This window comes from Orbicella franksi, chromosome 2, assembly GCF_964199315.1.
Source record: "Orbicella franksi chromosome 2, jaOrbFran1.1, whole genome shotgun sequence".
Classification (NCBI taxonomy): Eukaryota; Metazoa; Cnidaria; class Anthozoa; order Scleractinia; family Merulinidae; genus Orbicella; species Orbicella franksi.
Genome location: NC_138146.1, coordinates 4,730,330 through 4,749,369, shown reverse-complemented (window position 1 = coordinate 4,749,369; position 19,040 = coordinate 4,730,330). Strand labels below are relative to the sequence as shown.

General features: G+C 36.7%; 1 protein-coding gene across 1 annotated transcript; it reads left to right on the top strand.

The window, feature by feature from the left end:
• The first annotated feature begins 5,960 nt into the window (after positions 1–5,960).
• LOC145477843 (two pore potassium channel protein sup-9-like) lies at positions 5,961–18,618 on the top strand. Its single transcript, XM_081455685.1, has 2 exons — positions 5,961–7,665; positions 15,065–18,618. The coding sequence occupies exons 1-2, from the start codon at positions 7,338–7,340 to the stop codon at positions 15,664–15,666; spliced, it is 930 nt and encodes a 309-aa protein (XP_081311811.1). The 5' UTR covers positions 5,961–7,337; the 3' UTR covers positions 15,667–18,618.
• The last annotated feature ends 422 nt before the right edge of the window (positions 18,619–19,040 follow it).

Sequence of the window (19,040 nt, the reverse complement as noted above, 5' to 3'; positions counted from 1 at the left end):
AATGCACGAGGGCATCCAACTGGCGAATGACTTAGAATGAAGCAACGACCTTAGCGGGGGACTCATTAAGAAAACGTGGGAGAACGCAGAAGGGGACGACGTAATGGGAGCCAATGGATGAAATGCTCGGGTAAATCGGGGGGGGGGGGGGGAGGGGACGCACAGCGAACCTAGAATGTAATAGACGAGCATAGGGACAGCAGAATCTACAGCGATTGCACGGGCAAGTTAGTGGTAAGCCCAAGTGGAACCCTCTACTCTTAAGTGGTAAACCTTCGAAAATTCTGAACCTTATCCACATAACCTTTTCTGCTTCTCTTACTTCCGCATTTCCGTTCAAAGTACATTCCACTGCCTGCCTCCTCGGTTGTTTTCCCTTGGTGGCTCTTCTCCCTCCTTTTTGATAGTCTTTACTTCTCAGAAGATGCTTGTTTCCGCGGTAAGTGACGGTGCACTGAACCTGTAAAATATTAATTTTTTGTAACTTTAAAATAAAATTAGTCATGTTAACCAGCTGTTTCCTAAAAAATATTTAGCTCTTATTAACCGAGTAGGAGGTCTGTATGGGAGAATCTTGACTGTGGTCGAGAAAACTGACCGTACGTAGTGAGGTCTGTACACACGACGCACAACTGTCGGTTTTGGATATCGACGGCATTCTGACGTAGCGAATTGAAAAACGTTATCAGTTTTGGTGCAAAAATGGTGGTATAATGCCCCACTATACAATGAAGGTCCCATTTCTAGGCTGTGCCCAAAATTAACACCCAACTTTTTAAGGCAGCCAGAAAGAATATGCAACGCAAACGGTAGCGAAAGTAAAAGGGCCGAGAAAAAGGAAAGAAAAGGGGCAAGAAAAAAAAAATCGGAACGGGTAACCGCAAAAAAACCAATGCGCATAAGCCAAAATGCAAGCACCAAATTGAAATATCGCACATTTTTGTACCTAATCTTCGGGAAATCTATCTTTTTTGGTAAAAAATAGCTTTTTCAGCAAAACATAGGCCCATTTAGCGTCATGGCAGCCAAAAAATTGATTTGACGGTTAAATACGGCATTTTTGGGTAAAAAATTGGTAGTCAACGGGTTAAGCGATAGCGTCAGTGGCGCAATTTTTAAAGAATTATAAATATGTCCTTTATTATAATTATCAGCATGCTTATAGAAACCAACTATGTCTATTACAAAAGTAACATTATCGCACCATAGCGTTCTCATTTGGCAGATAAGCTTCAAGGACCTATAAGCAAAAATAGAAAATACAGGTGACAAGTGGAATATTCCATGGCATAGAACGAGAGAGCGTTGCATAACTATTTTATAACATGCCATAAAGATACAGTGGCCAACACAATCAATGCAACATACGCGCAGTGCATGATGGGAGGTTTGAATGTAATACTGTCGAATATAAAACGGCTTTCCCGCATTTTGATTAGCCTAGTTTCTATGGCACGGTATAAAAGTGGGATATTCCATGCCATACCATACGAGAACGTTGCATAATTATTTTATACCTTACCTAGGCTTTTTATTGTTTACGATCTTCTGATCATTTCGTGGTGTTTTGGTTCAAATTTTCATTTTCGGCTGGTTTTTGACCTCAAAATCAAAGCCGAGGGAAAAATTTGGCTCTGACAGGGCTTAAAAAATACTTGAGAAAAACTGGAACTGGTGTCGCATGCCAAATTTTGGCGGGAATAAGATCGCAGCGCACGATGGCAAGATTGGGTGCAATACTGTTGAGCATACGACAGCTTTTCTGTACTCTGATTGGCTGTATTTTCTACGGGATTATACACATAGAATAAAACTAAGTGACATGGCTAAATTAAAGTTATCACCTACGGCCAAAAAACTAAAGAAGCGTCAGGTTTTGAAGTAACGTGGCCACGTGGAATTGAAAAATAGATTTCGCAAGCCGTTTAATGAACCTTGTGTGTTTTCCTGCCTCATCAGATAGATGATCATGATAGACTGATAGCACAAGTTGTGCCGAATTTGAATAACAATACATTAGAAAGCATAAGCCTTTTACCTACTTATGTTTCCATGCAAATGATTTTTCTCGTCACGGTGAGGCAAAGGTTTTGTAGAGCATTTCTATTCAAATCTGCACCATATACGAAATAGGCCTCTTCATTCTTGGCAAGAGACCGTGGACGCCGACGGAAACATGCATTACCTTAAAAGCAAATATTAATGAGAAGCAACAATTGATATTTATCACAGCTAAGAGATAACTGAGAAATCGAAAGCTTAACTGATAGCTCAGTGAAAATCAAGCACTTCTATTCAAATCGTTTTAGTCAGATATGCCGAACCGTTCTATTTTAAAATCATTCTTTCTATCAAATGGAAACTTAAACGGTATAGATAATTTCTATGTTAACATAGAGATTACTTGTTGTCGGTACAAACCATTGCAGGGGAACGCCGTGAAAATATATTTGTTCCCGCCAAAATTCCTAGCATCAGGAAGGGAGAAAAAAATTGATAATCATCAAGTAATTAGATGGAGAAACTCGTGGGTACATCGCATAACATATTAAAGATTGTGTTGTAATAAAACTTGTGTCGAAGAATAATATTAATAAAACACAAACAACGCAGGCCTCTGGAATAAGTAAATTTGTTTTCAGTCATCGCGATTTCTATTTTGTTGTTTTGGGCGAAGTAGTACTTGTTAACGGAACTGGAACCACAGCGATATAACGTTCTGCCAGAGACAAGACTGAAGGGAAGTGCAGAGTTTTGTGCAAAGCACACGTCGAAAAAAGGATTCTCCGCTTACCAAGTGGAACAGCAAGAAAATTGGGAAAATTTTTGTCTTGAGGAGCACCCAGCGGTTCTCTTCCCCTAAGAAATTCAAACTGTCTGGAGACTCCTATTTACAGTAGCCTTTGTCCTGGGAAAATATCACTGAGAAAAGTTTCCATTCTTTGAAAATTAACTCATGGAAGTTATTAATTCGGTACTGGCTGGATTAAGATCCAGTGAAAAACTGCTACGGTACATGGGTACTATTCATTGTCAGTTAAACGCAACGGAAGACTGGGTTGGTGCGATATCCGCTGACCATAAACTCTTTTCTACCGATGGTTTTACTTAGCTGGGAAACATGAACAGCTTAGTTAGCTGGCTGTCAATCTTCTTAACTATCATGCTGAGAATAAGAAACAGATAATTTTTTCCAACAGCGCGAAAGAACAAACACAAGTGCCTTGAATGCGTCATAATCTCTGAGAAATAGTGCATTTTTAGCAAACGATTTCGTTGGGAGAAACTGTGTTGTAACACACGACCAGGTCGCGACTCCCAGAAAACAAGCACAAAAAAACAGCAAGTCTTCCTTTTGGATCGCACTTCGAGAGAAAAATACAATGGAAACTAACAATTTCAAACCTTTAAATTTACCCTTTGCACGCAAATCTTAAGGGAAAATTCCTTTTCTAGCATGCTGTAAAAAACGGAATGATTTGAAGTCTGTTCTCGTGAGACTCTGACAGTATCATATTTGCCCGTAGAACATTTTCGTGGAGGGAAGAGGAAAACTGTACTCACTACAAATAAGAGACAAGTTCGCAATACGTCCATATTGCGTGCTAGGATATAAACCCCTTGTAAGCTAATGTTCTGAAAGCTTAGTTTTCCATAATTTGTAATTTGCGAAGATTGATAACAAGAGGAAGACCTACAGCCAACATAAGGGTCAACAATGTCTTTTACGACAAACAAATCTCTAGAATTATAAATCTTTTTCCCTTGATGAATATTTAGAGATACAACTTTTAGGATTCATCTCATTGTCGTTCAAAATTTTAAGGAAAGATCGATGTATTGCCACAATCGTAGAGAATATCCCTAAAAATTGTTCTCTGAACGTAGAAAACGCGAAATTCAAATTGAAGTTTAATCTTATCGAATATTGTACTAAGATTCTACAATCTTAAGTGATGCAAGCATTTTACGACCAGACAATTGAACGCGATGGATTTTATCTGTGATCTAAAATCCCTTAAAATAATGATAAATAAGAATTTATTGACACTGATTGTGCGTGGTGATACTGAAATTATCTTCTTGGGTATTCAAGAGAATTCTCGCAAAGAATGGCATCACTTTGGCAATTAATCTACCCATTTCTACCTAAAGCAAACAAATATTTGTGCTCCAAACAGCATGGGGTGAAGATGTTTATCAATAACAAAAGAGGTATCTGTTTAAAGCAACGTATTTTCTTTGGAAAGGAAAATATATTTTCGAGACTTAAATTTGATTTGTGATCATTTAATGACAGATGTGGCGTGGGAATAGTCTCTCAGGGTGCACGGGTTCTTATTTTATCGGTTATTATCAAGTTTACAGATGCAATGATTTCTACATTTAAGATTTCACAATAGATTGTTTTACTGAACCGCAGTAAAAGGAAAAACAAAACAAAACAAAACGAAGCAAAAAAAAAAATACACTATGTCGCTTTGCGAAAAGCCGAGAAAAATTAGTGATAAAATTAATTTATCTTAGATTGATAAAATAAAAGTTTGCCCAAAGCAACAAACCGCTAAAAACTATTTTACTCGTAAAATCGTCATTTGTGCACCCAAATTTTCAACTTAAAAAAATCGAAAACAGGATATACCGTGATATTTGGCCTTCTAGTTTTATTGGCTCTTAAAAATCCGATATTCTGTGTTAGATTAAACCTCAACCGTGACTCTCAATAGATTTCGTTGTCATTCAACAGAAGGCCACATTGTTGTAAACAAGAAAGATCAATTTTTCAGCTCAAAGAAAGCGTGGGACAGTGGCATTAATCACCTAAAACAAAACCTGACTTGCGTCACAAGAAATCAGACCCACACTTCCCACGGATATTAACTTCTATTCTTCTAACTCAGGAGTGTTTTAAATTCTCGTTATGCAATTAACCGAAAGTTTAGATATTCAAATCCTCGATTTATTATGCGAAGTAGAATGAGCAGATTTCATTTTAATTTGCAAATTGTGGGCGATTGGCAAACATGTTACATTTATGTTCACATGTTCATCTGTGTTTTCATCCCAAAATCATCTTGCCTTATTGCATGCTGAAAAAAACAATGAGTGCATTTTAAGGCTTTTGAGAACACATTTTCCCTTGCAATTTGTTTTCAAAATGACGTAAATTTGCCGCTAGCCTTAAAAGCCGAAAAGGTTTTGAGCTGAGCAGTATATTCTAGAAAAAAAATATTCGAGGAAGTCCCATTTTCGTTACTAGGATATTTAAATCCTTTCTGGTTAGAATGTGTAATAACAAATGTTGTTTACTACCAAGAGCCTTAAAATTAATAAATCCTAAAATTCGAATAAGTAGCAGCAAGTTCATTAAGAAAAGAGAAAGGAATTTCAATTAATTTTTTTGATAAGAAAGTGATAACAAATCAAATTGAGACTGAGGGGAGATGTCTTGAGGTTCTTCAAAATTAGAAGCCGTTTGTCTATTGAAATATAAATTAAGACAAGAATATAATACACACAGGACGAAAAACTTAGAATTACAGGCCAGAGTTTTATATTTTCAAAAATTCTTCCTCAAATTAAACATAGAGCTGAACACAATAGTAAAGACGGGTTAATGGTTTTGCATGTTGATTTTAGTGTTACTTTTAGCATTTGGTATCAAAAAAAGAAATATCTTAAAAATCGGAGGAAACATTTTTAATAATAAACTTTGATTTGCATCAAAAGGCAACACACATGTCAATATTTTGAATTTGAACGCTCCAACGAAGGGTCAGAATTTCGTGCGACTAGAACAAGAAGCAACATCTAATGTAAACAAGAGGTCTTCTTTCTTTGGCCCAATGCAAACATATCCCATTTTCGGAGACATGTGCATAAGTGGAAGCCAAACTAAATTGGATGGAAGCTGGACAGTCGAGCGGAATAAACAACAAAAAAAAAAGATCCCGAGTAAATCTGTCAATAAATCTTCTCATTTAAAAAGGCAAAATAATGCATGACTTTTGAATTCTTGTCTCCTCTCTTATGAGACCGAAACGCGACCCTTGTAAACGATGCAGCCGAGATTCGTTAAACCTGGACGCTACGCTTTTTGAGTTTTATGAAAAATTAATAAACGCTTCTTCGCAAACCATTTCATCTTCGTTTGATTACAATTCGCATGACATGTTAAATAAACTGGGCAAATTTTCTCGAAATAAACTGCGTTCGAAAAATGACAACTATCACAGATTACTTTTGTTATACCGAGACCGAGACTAGTTTCCCAAACGAAATTAGTTTCCCAAACGAAGAAATGGACAATAGAGGTCCCATCACGATGAAAACAAATAACTCTGTGTTTTTACCCATTTAGAAATAAGGAAGTCTTTTTTCAAATGACATTTAATGGCTAAAATATGGATTTAGGACGAAGTATCCCGGTGGTTAAGGAAAAAAAAGCGAGTTTTTTAAATTTAATAAATATATTTGGAAAACATCAGATTTTGGCCGCTGTTCTAATGTAAGGTTATTATGTTTTCTAAACATTTTATTTTGTAATTGTGCATTTTCTTGCCTCACTATGCTCAATTCCCCCCGAGACAGCTGCCGCGCACAGTTCAATCCCCATTGTCTCTAGACTACTAAGGCCTTGTGAATTTATTCATGCCACGTGAAATTCTGATTTTTTCTGAATAAATCTCAGACGCTTCACGGTCATTTTATTTCTTATGAACGCCAGAATTCCGAACATAACATTCTGGAGAAGATCTTTGGCCAAATAGCAGGCGAGTGTAATTTGCATTCAGATCAAAGCACCGGAACTGAGCTTGTATGATAAATTTCCTACATGGCGGAAATCTTCTTGTTCGAAATGATTGCAATTGCCTTATATGGCAAATTTAATAACAATAGAAGCTCTGGACTACATGCGGCTTGTTTTTGACTAAAGACTCTTGAACACTGGAGCGCCAGTGATGCTCGTATGTCAATTTTTATTCGGCACTCTGGGTAGCACAACGCTTACACGTTTTCCCGCGCTAGGCAGGTGACGAGCCCGCGCTCGCGGCCAATTACCTGTGTTTATGTACAGGCCCTTGACAATGGACTCTGCTATATTCTGAATTTGCGAATACAATATCCTCTAATCAAGCTATTCATACTTCGCTGCTCAACAATATTGCCAGCTGTGACGTCACAAGCTTATCAGGTAACGATTGTCGACAAGAGTACCTACCTCCGGTGGCCGAGAAAATAGCATGTTCGTCATATCTACCCATCACAAACAGGCAGGAGTCGCGCGGGCCGCAGGCAACAAGAGCTTCGGTCGGTAAGGCTTTCGCGCTCGCCAAATGGGGGTTTTCTTTCTAAACTTCCTCAGGGCGCTGAAAGGCCCGACTAAAAATCTAGTCTTACGAACAACTCTGTTCTTAGTGTATCTACTATTTGGAGCAGCAGTTTTCCAAACGATCGAATCGGGAGCGGAGCACCGCGAAATTCATCACTTTGACAAAGTACAAAAAAACATGAAAGAAAAGTACAACATTTCAGACGAGGAGATGAGTAATTTCTTTTCAGAAATTTCCAAAGCAATCGACGATGGATATTTTGATGTGGCGTACGACCGATGGAGTTTTGCCGGTTCTTTATTTTTCACCGGCACCGTAGTAACAACAATTGGTAAGTACAAGTTTCTCATTCTCTTGTTGCCGCGTGTTAGATGTCCAAATGTTTGCCGAGCGTCTCGCGTTTAAATGGATTTCGTTGCCTTTTGACCCAGATTTAGTTCCTTATAGTGTTGTTAATTTGCAAGGCTAGCATTGGCCTGCGGTACACCATTCCACTGTCCGGAAAACTCAGTGCTCTCACGACTCAATTTCGCTTCTCTAATATCTTTGCTAACGCATATATTGAGTATATCTTTCGCTTGGCAGGGAGCACAAAAACCTAAAGCCGCTATTTCGTAAATTAAACGACCGAAGGAGAGGTTTATTTTAATTTTTTGGTCTCTGATTTCATCGTTGCTAGCTTACCAAGCTTTCGCTCGTTCAACCGTGACTTAATTTTAAGTTTTCTAAGCAAAGGGCTTCGCGCGTGATTTACCGCTGTCAAACTCTACTCGTTATCTAGCGAAACCTCGTCAAATTGAATCTCTAGTTTGCCTTTTGGTTGATGTAAACTTATTAAATTTCAAACATATTACGAAAAAAAAAAAAATTCGCTGGTCTTCAGAATGAGGATTTAACAATTTCAACAAAGTCCTGCCTCCTTTTGTAGCGAATTGAGAAAAAAGCTTGGATCAAAATGCTGTTTTGAACATGAATATTCAAAATTCTGTTTCCGATGCGCTTCGCCAGCAGATTGTTTTGTTTCCCGGGTTTGTTCTTTCGATGAATTCATTAGCTAAAACATAAAGATAGGGCATTTCACCGAGGCGCAAACCAGTAAATCGTCGAGTTTTGTAATTTTTCAAACGAAAACAAACCATCGATCGCTTTTTTCGAGAATTAATTTCGTACAGGAGCACAATGTTCTATCTCAAGCTGTGACTCGGCTGTATTATGCAAAGTAGCGATCAAAAGATTATGAACTTATAGCAAAGAAGACGACAAAAAACACAATGGTAGCTTAGCGCTTCATTTATTTCTATCACTGCTTGAAAAAACAAAATCCAATTTCATCGAAGCGGAAAAATCAAGATTTCCAACTTTTCGGTATATCGGGAGGAGACAGGTCACGGTACAATTAGGAAAGATATCATTAAATGCCTATTTTCGAGCGAGTAAATAAAAAATTGAGCTTTGGCTATTCAGAACGGGAATCTGACGTTTCGATCGAAATAAAAAATTACCGCCAAATGAATATTTTATTCTCCTCAGGGAAATGTTGTACTGTCAGACCGAGGTGGTAAAGTCGCGTTTCTGTTGAAGTATATAAAAAAAAAACTGCTGAAATGAAATGAACGTTCGTGAAGTCTTTTTCCTCTCGTTTCGGTTTGCGAAGCTTTCCGCCACAAAAAATGTATATTTATTTAAAAGCAGCTGTGGTACCGTAGAAGAGGGTTTTATGACATGGGTTATTAGGAAACTAAAACTTGGTATAACCAAACAAGATACAGAAATCAATCCATGAAACAAGACCAGAATTCGATTTGCGAGACCAAAAGTCTTGATTAGGACTCACGATTACTGTGAAAGTTTGACGTGAAGTTCTAAGCCGTCAAAGATATTCATTCGAAATGACAGAGCTACCAATATTCCTTTCAATGTTGGGTGAAGAAAATTTGTTTTCATTCAAAATATAATTTTAAATGAATGTACTATAGAATTGATAGAATTTGGCTTTCTTGTCGTGGGAAAAAGGGAAAAAAAATCATTTTTTTTTCAAATTACCTTCATTTATGAAAAAAAGAGAGAACATTCACCAATGAGGGAAATATCCAGACTGCGAAAGTGCATTTGAGGACCAATTTGTTACAAGGCCATATTCCATTACTTCCGATCAAATAAATCTGGATATTTCTTTATCAATTTCATGTGTTTTTTGTTATTCACCGAAAGAATCACGCCCGGGTCTGCGATTACCTAATAAACCGTATTTTTCTGATGAATATGTTTTAGCTAGAGTGAAAGTGAGCGTTCGGTCCCTGTGCGGTGCTTGAGTAGGCCATGTTTACTATAAACAAAAATGGAAATAGCGAAAAATTGCTCTCAATAACAGCAATGCCACCTGCCGAAGACTAAATGTATTTTAACGCGTTTTCAGTACGTGGTTTTGACGAAATTCACGAAGAAAGCAACACGCTTTCAAAACCTTTACCCTCCGTCGTCTGCTGAACACAGGAGGAATATAGAAATGAGAAAAAGATGTAGCTTTATTTTTACGAAATTTTAAATTGAGCGTTTGAAAGGGTTTTCCGCTTTCTGTATTAAGGAACATGCCGCCTCCTCACAAATGAAGCAGAACCACGAAGTACTAAGTTACCCACTTAGGCAATTCGTCAAGTTCAAGGCATTTTTGTAAGGATACTGCGAAAATTGTCGCCCTTTCTAAATTCCAACTTATAAGTTTCGGATAATTCTTCTGTTGGTTTCGCTTGCTCAACGGAAAAAAAGTAACGAGAATGAGAGGTTTTTCCCCTAAGCGGAGTGAAAACGGTTGCATTAACACTCATTTGATCACTTGTGTTAGTGGAAATGTAAATTACTTTTGCAGTTGATCCTAGCCCTATGCAGATATTTTCAATCAACGATTTAAAACGTGTTTCTTTTGGAAATTGCTCAAATCCTACAAAACACCACTGAATCCAAGCGTGTATAGTTGAATTCAACTTTTTATGTGATGTATGTGTTTTAAGAAATCATTCATAATGGCGGTTGCGTTTCAATCTGTAAGTGATGTAAAGCAATTAGCTTTGTAGTTGCCAGGCTGTCGTTACAAGGGAGTAAAGAAAATGGGTTATTTTCAGAGATATCGTTATGAACTTTCCCTTAGTAACTCTTGTCTAGAATAAAAATTTGGTGTAATTTTTATAACAAAGATTCCGTATTTTGTTTTTATTCTTTCACCCAGTACGTGTCTCATGAGAAATATTTACGAACGCAGGAGGGTAGTTTCCGGGAAATTTTATAATCCCATTTGCTTATTTTCTATTACTTTATTGAGAAATGAAGGAAAAGTATTTCTAACAAACATAATTCTTGTCCGGCTGAGGAGAAACTCAGGAAAAAGAGGTATTTTACACGCAATTTAGATTACACACTAAATCTGACGAAATTGTAAACACGCAAAGATAAAGAAGAGTTATTTTTGTTGTTTTTCTCTTGCCAAAAAGCCTTTCAAAATAATATAGAAATCATGAAAAATCTCCAATTTCACTAGCAATGGTTATTTTGTGTTATTAATTGAAATTTGATTACAATCCCATTTTTTTTCTCTTGGCTATAGTTGTATTGCTTTTGTCAGTTTTTGTAATGCCCTTTCGGCCTAAAATTCTAATGACGAAAAGAGATAGTGATTAATTTGAAAGGTCGGAAGAGAATCGTTATAACTTTCTTTTGAGAAAGTCTGCAAGACCGAAGATTATATTTATTATTATAGATTGCGGTTTTCTTTATTAACCGCAGCTGATAACCTTAAACCCACAAGCGATATGTGGCTCGGTTACGTTGTAAAGCACGTTCGCTAAGGAAAGAAACGTCTTTCAATAGAAATTAACTTAAATAACAACTGAACTAAGATTGCCACAGTGCTATAGAAACATTACAAAGTAAGTAAAACCTTTCCAGCTAAGTAAATGATATTCTTAAGTGTTAGAACGCGTTTGAATAAATATGTATAAATGTGAGAATTCTCGAGACATAATTGAAAGTAATTGGAAATTCCCTTTAAGGTATAAAACATTTATGTGTTTTATTGTAAGTTAGGGATAAAATATTGTTTGATGGGCTTTGTGTGAGAGTATTCTAATTTATTTGCTCTTAAAATTCCTGATTTCCAAAAATCGTGCCCTCGATTTTCAATTCATACATTAACGTTTAATATTTCTTAAGACGCCGAAATAAAGGCGATAAGGAAAATATTTAGTAGCGTCCTGCGTTTGGTCAGGTCGAACGCATTGAGTCGTTTCTGTTTTCATCTCTCACGCTTTCTTTGCGTAGGCACAAGGTAATTTTTCAGTCAGTAAAACGACACGACAAGAGAATCTCAGTATTTGTTTGGGTTCATTCTGGTAAATCTATATCTTGCAAAGGATCTAAGTTTCTTAGGTAAAGGAAGTATAAGCTAGAATGAGCTATGAGCTATATATGCTGTAAAAGATTATGCTGCAATTCTCAACCTATACTGAAAAATTGAACATATTTCCATACGTACTTATATTTTCTTTTATTTACATTTTTTATCTATTGTATTTTCTCAATGTCTTCCATTTCTTACAAAAATTTACTTTTGCCATTAATGGGAAGAAAACTTAGTGTAATAGGCGTTATAGCTCAGGAATACTCCAAAAGTGTTAACATATTTCTATCTCGCTTAAGGGATTAATTTTTCCTTAGCTTTCGAATTAGTTGAAGATGCAAATAATACATGCTGTTCAAAATGTACACAATAATCAGATTGATTTTACATGTGTTGTATTTGTCTAAAAAACTGGAAGGAAACCCTATTTGCGATATCTATAAACTTTTCAGTCAGATGAAGACAAAAACGAAAAGAGGCAAGTTTATCCAAAATCAGGGAGCCTTAAAATTGAAAGATTTCCTATTTTGCTTTGGCTTTCTTTAAAAAAGGTCACTGACCCTTTAAAGTGAAGTATTCTTCCATTAATCCCTCCATTACCGAAGCAAAATTATCATTTGAATGCTATTGTTTGGTCTGTCGGTCTCTTCAGCAATGATAGACCTTGGTCGGCCAAAAATTCACAATGAATGAGTCACATAAACCTTAAGGCATATCAGAGAACATGAAGGGAATTTTGTTGGTTTTGTGTCTTCCAACGCTTTGCACGACCTTCCAAAAAGTAACTTTTCCTGTAAAAAGATTAACTTTTTAGACTATTAGAATCCTAAAGAGAAATAGACGGGGATGTTGATATGAATTTTGGCGGTTATCTAACAGCAGGAAGGTATAGACATCTTCCTAGACAAAGTAGAAAATTAATTGAAAAATTACGATAAGGAAAGAAAAAACTAGGAAATATGCGTCCACGCAAATCAATTAACTTGTACAACCCAGATAAGATCTCGATTCTAAGCAGGAGGTCGGTAATTCTTTGTTTTTGTCCTTTGAGTTAAATTGAAATTACATATGTAAAAGTAGATGGTGTCCATCGAAGTCAGCAGCGTTAAAATTATACATTATTTTGACTCTTAAGTTGGGTTTTTGATGCGGATATCTAGAAATGAGTCACAGATAAAACGCGTCAGAAACAAAGCGGTGTTAAACATTGCGATCACTTTCTGTATGATGAAAAAGCCGCTCAGCAATGTAAGGCAAATGTACAGGTCCACAAATCAAATAAAAAGAATTAAAATACTTTTACCAGATCTTCGGTAATACTTTTGAGTGATAGCGTTTCATTTAAGTGAAAATATTTTCATAAACTGTGTGAAACTGAATTTTTACTGGATTACGTATTGGATTGCTGGAGGTGAACATTTCCAAGTGATGCCTGTTGATGCATGCAATTAAGTTGAATGCCTGGTGTAAAGATGGTGTTTTAATGTCTGCATTTACCACGAGACATAAATTGTCGATCATGAATTATTCAAAGCTTAATATTCACGTAATCAGCGCTGTTTTAAAAGGCAAAAAAGCTTTGCTGTCAAGTTTAATGTATTTTGTCAATTTCTTTTGGAACGGGTAAGCGGTGCACGAAGAAGGCTCAGTAATTTTTTTTTTAAATATCAAGAAAAACCTGTAACAAAAGCGAGTGGGATAAAACTAGTGTATTTTGAAAAGGATTTTCTCACACTCGCAGCGTTTGAGCGATTAAACTTGAATGCAGAGACAAGAAATGGAAAACATAAGAGGAAAATGTAGATTTGCATGTAGCACTCCTTTAAATTAACTCTCCACTCATTGCATGAAAAAATGACGGCACAAATTCGACAAGATAAGTTAAGAGAAATGTTTAGTCTGACTTTGGTAACTACCCTGAACATTTATATTTTGCGAAAACATTTGGTGTCGAGGTAATACAATGTCAGGTTGTTCAATCTTCATCCATACCTTTACTTAGATTATTTTGCTTTTTGAAATTTAGACATTTTATGAATAAGGACTTAATGAAATATTGAAGAAATAATAACTTTCACTTTAAATTTCAGTTTGAGAACTTGCGTGTTGCTGATGAACTTATCAGTTGTCAAACACCTACATGAAACGCTTCAATTTGTTTAATTGACGAGTTTCACATTTTCTCAACATTAGCACATTTTCAACTAATACTCAAACCATTAATTGCAAATCCCAAAACGCAACTGACAACGAAAAGAGTGGGTTTGTTTGTCTATATATGCGTTCTGAATAATGTTAGCAGCCAAAAATGCCCATTAGGCGAAAATTTTACATTAATGTTCTTATGTAGACTCCGTGAGGGTTAAAATCCATTAAACAAGAAAGTTAAATGGACTTGGTAACAGCATCATGAAGTTATCATTACAAAGACGCCGCATTCTCAAAAGGGTGACATGATTTCCAAATCACACCAAGGTATCTTATATTAACTGCGTCAGATCCATTTTCACATTTCCCGTTGACGACAAGTTCCAGTGACAATGACCTAACGATATTTGCACGAATTGGTGCGAAGAGAACTAATTATCCAGTTGTACTCAGCACAGTGAAAATAACGTGCAAAACGAGTGCAAATGTATATGTACCTCAGGATATTATTTGTTCTGAACAAGGCTCACTCATCTATGTCATTAGTACTTTTGTAGCATCCCTGTACATTGTTTGTTTTCATAAGTAACTCAGTATTTTACAGCCAAAATAAAAAGCAACCACCAGTACAAATGTGCAACAGTACTCATACTATATTTGTAACCCATTGCCCATCGAGAGATTAAGTAATCACAGATGTCTCCCCCAAACCCTGAATTGGTGCTTTTGCGCAATCAGAAAGAATAGAGCTTTCCTTGCTAATGTCATTGTTTACATTTTTCCTTATTAACTACGACTTTGCGGATAAAAGTCATCAAGTTAGATACGAATTGACTCCGAGTTGACACAAGAACTTGTGGAACTTAGCAATTGGTGCACGTTTTGGCTCTTTAGGTGTATTATTAGATAGACCTTAAGCTGGATTTTTCTTGTCAAAAACGGTACATGGAAGGGTTAAGGGTTTGGACTCGGGGTGGAGTGTCCTGCATAAAACTTTCTTAGGCTCCCCCCTGAACATTGGAGAAACAACGTTTTTAATGTCGCTTAGAACACCGAGCATAAGATATGGCGTAAGTTGCCACCCTGGAATAAAATATGTTTTATGTTCCATTTTGATTGCTTTATTCCTTTCAGAAAAAAAGAAAATGAAACCATCTAAGTCAATGTAATTGTGATTTTGTCTTTCTCCAAGGTTACGGGAAAATGGCTCCGAGTACGGTCTGGGGACGAATTTTCTGTATATTTTACGCCATATTTGGCATCCCAATCACCGGCCTGATGCTCAAATCGATCGGAGAACGGATTACCGAAACAACGGCAAACTTCTGGAAATTTGTCGACTCAAGGATCTTCAACAGAGAACCTCGTAAAATCTACCTTAAGACTGTGGCATGCATATTCATCATGGTAGCGGGAATGATCTTGTTTCTGGCAGGCATAGGTAAAAGCTACGAGGGTTGGACATTTTTCGAGGGAGTTTATTTCGCTTTTATCACGCTTAGTACAATCGGTTTTGGAGATTTCGTGCCTCAGCATCCATCCAACAACGAGAAAGATCACCCTGGTTACGTCATTGCCTTCACCGTTCTCACATTTGTCTACTTCACGTTTGGTCTTGCAGTCGTCTCCAGTGCCCTGCTGGCGATTAGTCGGTTATTCGAGGACGAGCCACCCTGGGGCTTTATTTCCTTGATGGGAGGGGATGATGGGGAAGATGACGAAAGCGAAAATCTTTTGCGCGAGAAGAAAAAAGCCCAAGCGAAGGCTAAGATGGCGGAAAGCAGTGGTCCTTAATGTTTATCTGAATTAGAGAAAGCTAGAACATTTATCATCTTAATTTATGTGGATTTATTATATCAATTTATGATAATTATGTCGTCGGGGATCATTGCGTTGATTTAGTTTCGGGATTTGTCATCTGAAGTCACGTGACGTCATATTGAGGACCATAGCTCGTGCAGATGGCTGCGAAAAAAAAAAGAACTCATAACCACGATCTTTAACGCCAGCGGTTAGTCGGGAACCTGAAGAACAGTTAAACGACGAAAAGACATGCTTGAGAAATATTTTTACTACAGGAAAAGCTGTGAAATTGAAATTTGGGACGCTGAAAAACTAGTGGATGCCACCTCTAGAATGAAGCTGAACTGCAAGGCAAGACGTTCGCTTTGACCGTTTGAGTGGAATGCCTCCCCAGCACGGAACAGACTCGCTTGTCGCAAGGAACATCCATGAAGATAAGAGCATTGCCTTTTCGTGGAAAAGCAAATGTTATTTACTGGTCGTAGCTCTTAGAGACGAAATGACTTTGCCAGAGAATTGAAGGGCTGGATGTTGCCGGTCAAGAGACAAAATTGGATCCACAAATTAGGTAGGAACGATTTGGTGGTTAGAAATTTAAAATGGTACGTGTTTGTCAGAGCTCGAGATGTGAAACGTAACACATTCTAACTGAAAATTTTGCAAACCTTGATTAACTCTAACAACGAGAAAAATTTAAGGTAAATCAACCAAATAACAAAAAGAAAAAAAAAACAATCAAAGGTCAAACAACAACAAGAAGAACAACAACAATAACAACAGCAAAAGCCCGCCAGTTAACCTCTTAATATTCTCTCTGTCCCCGATCTCTTTTCGACTGTCACGCGAGCTTGAAGCTCTGCCTCATAGCTCTTTGCGTGACAGATAGAAGCTGAAGTTTGATGTGTTACGCATCACATCTCGAGTGAGCGATAATACAATGTAGACTTACTAGAGGAACGTAGTTCTCAGTCACAAAGAACAAATTCATATAACCTGATTATTCAACAATATATTTATTTTTGTAATAATTAACTATTGAACATAATGTCTATCTTTAACCCAGGCTTACAAGTTTAGTTTTCTTTAATTTATTACTCATCCTTTTCTGATGGAATTTGAATCGAAAGAAGTTTAGCTGGAAGAAACTTAGAAAAATAGGAACGTACGGGTTAAAATCTAATGCCTTGTAGAGTAGAACTGTACAAATCACCGGTCCTATAGGTTTAACCTAGATTTGAAACGATTCGATTCAACCACCTGTTACATCGTATCTAGCAATAGTGTGTTTAGCCACTGTTAATTAAACAATTCTGATAGGCAACAATATCACATCTTTACTCACGATGTGGGAAGGGAAACCATTGCCTGACTAAAAGGGGAGGCCAATTTGATTTAAGTTAGAGAAAAAATGAAGCTAAAAATGTGAATAACTTCTAAATCCAGAAAACTGCTCTCAATCTATTTTAAGAGCATCGTTATCATTATCATTATCATTGTTAAACTGGCAACAACTTTTGGCTGAATGCAGTATCCATAAACACAGTTCAAATTTTATATACTTCAGACCTTATGATGATTGGGGATATTCCATGTTTGTTATCATATCCGGTGAGTTCGATAAAAGAACTTTAAGTTCACTAAACTCAACACAAACAGAAACAAAATACTTGTCAACTATACGGTAGTATTTCCGTTGTAAATTACTGTATAGAAATATACATTTTTCAGTTGTTACAAAAAGCTGATTTCTTACTCAATATGAAGTCAAGATAAAATATCAGATCTATACAAGGGCTGTGTCATAGATTAGGACTTAGTGGATGTGACTCTGGAAGCCACAGTTAAAGCCTCAGGAAAGGCTCCATGTAGTACGTCCTAAAATGTCTCCAAAGTTTCTGAAACTTTCGGGAACGGGGAAATCGTAACTTAGCATCAGAAAAACATAAAAGGTATTTCTATAGTACTAAAGATATTGAGGCTTTGCTATGGTTGCAATGTCATATGTGTTTGTTAGAGGAGCATGGAACTCTGTTTCCAATTGAAAGGAAATGTATGAAATTATTCAGATACCACGATGGAATTTTAAGGGAGTTCTTGTGCCTAATGCGCATGCTTGACTGTGCGGGTGGATAATGTATGTACGGGTTTAAGACGTTCGCTGATTCTGGCGGTAGTTATAGAGTCAGGGTTTAATTGAAAGTCAATAAAAGAGGAATATTTTTCAGTAAACAAATGCAGAAACTGAATGCATTGTTCTAGTAAAACGTTCCCGAAAGTTTTACGTGTAATTGTGGATTGCCTATGGACCTTTTGAGATATATGAGCTTGTTTTGGCGTTGCAACCATCGCAAATGTTATGAAGTTAGAAATCCAAACCTTAAGATTTTGGTTCTTGAGAAAAGCAGTTAGATAAACGACACGTTTTGTATTATTTATTTTGAGTTGCTTTGCTTGGTTTTCTTTATCTGTTAAGTTTTGCCACTGCATCAGATGATTGAAGCTGTAATATTTTTGTTTCATCGCTATTTAGTGCTGCATTACATCTTTTATATTCCGAAGTCAGTTAAGTTTGGTTGTTAAACAAAACTGTACATATCACTCACTAATAGTATATTTAATTCCATTTCTGGTTGATATCGGTATTATCACATGTTATTCTCACACTTGTTAAGCCTTCTTTCCTTCGAGGCTTTCATATGGCTATGCTTTAATTTTTTGACAGAAAATTGTTGTTTTAAATTTTATATTTTTGTTACGTTAGGTTATGGTTGTCGTTAGAAGTAGTGGTTTAGTGTTAACGAAATATCGAGGATATCAGACTCAAAGCCAATATTTTAATACTTCGTGGTTTATTCTTTATTTTCAAATATAAATAATTTGGAAAGCGAAATTCAAATAACGTGGAGTGTGAAGCTAAAGATGAATAAAAGAGTGAACAGATTACTTACTGCAGTATTGTTTTCAATGTGCTTTCACAAGGGGCAGCAGAGGGCTTGAGGTTGCACCCTTGAAAACATGTACACTTTTGGGTCTTTTATCCGAAGGAGCTCAAACTTTGCACAGTGATAGAACTTTTAACTCCAAACAATGGTGTGTTTTTTTTTGGATTTTAACGGTGTTTTTCGCGGGAAAATGACGTCACAGTCCTAAGGGCAAATTTTTATTTCCCTGTTATAGCGTGGTGTTTGGGTTGGTAACGCAGTAGGCGAGAAATGGAAAAACTTAAGGTAAACATTTCATTTGTCCCCTTGATTTTGATGCGTATGGCAGAAATAACACAGTTCTAACCAGGCTCTGAGGCTTAGGAGAATAATAAAAACAAAACAAATTCCAAAACTGGGCAACAGTTCGATTTCGAGGCTTAT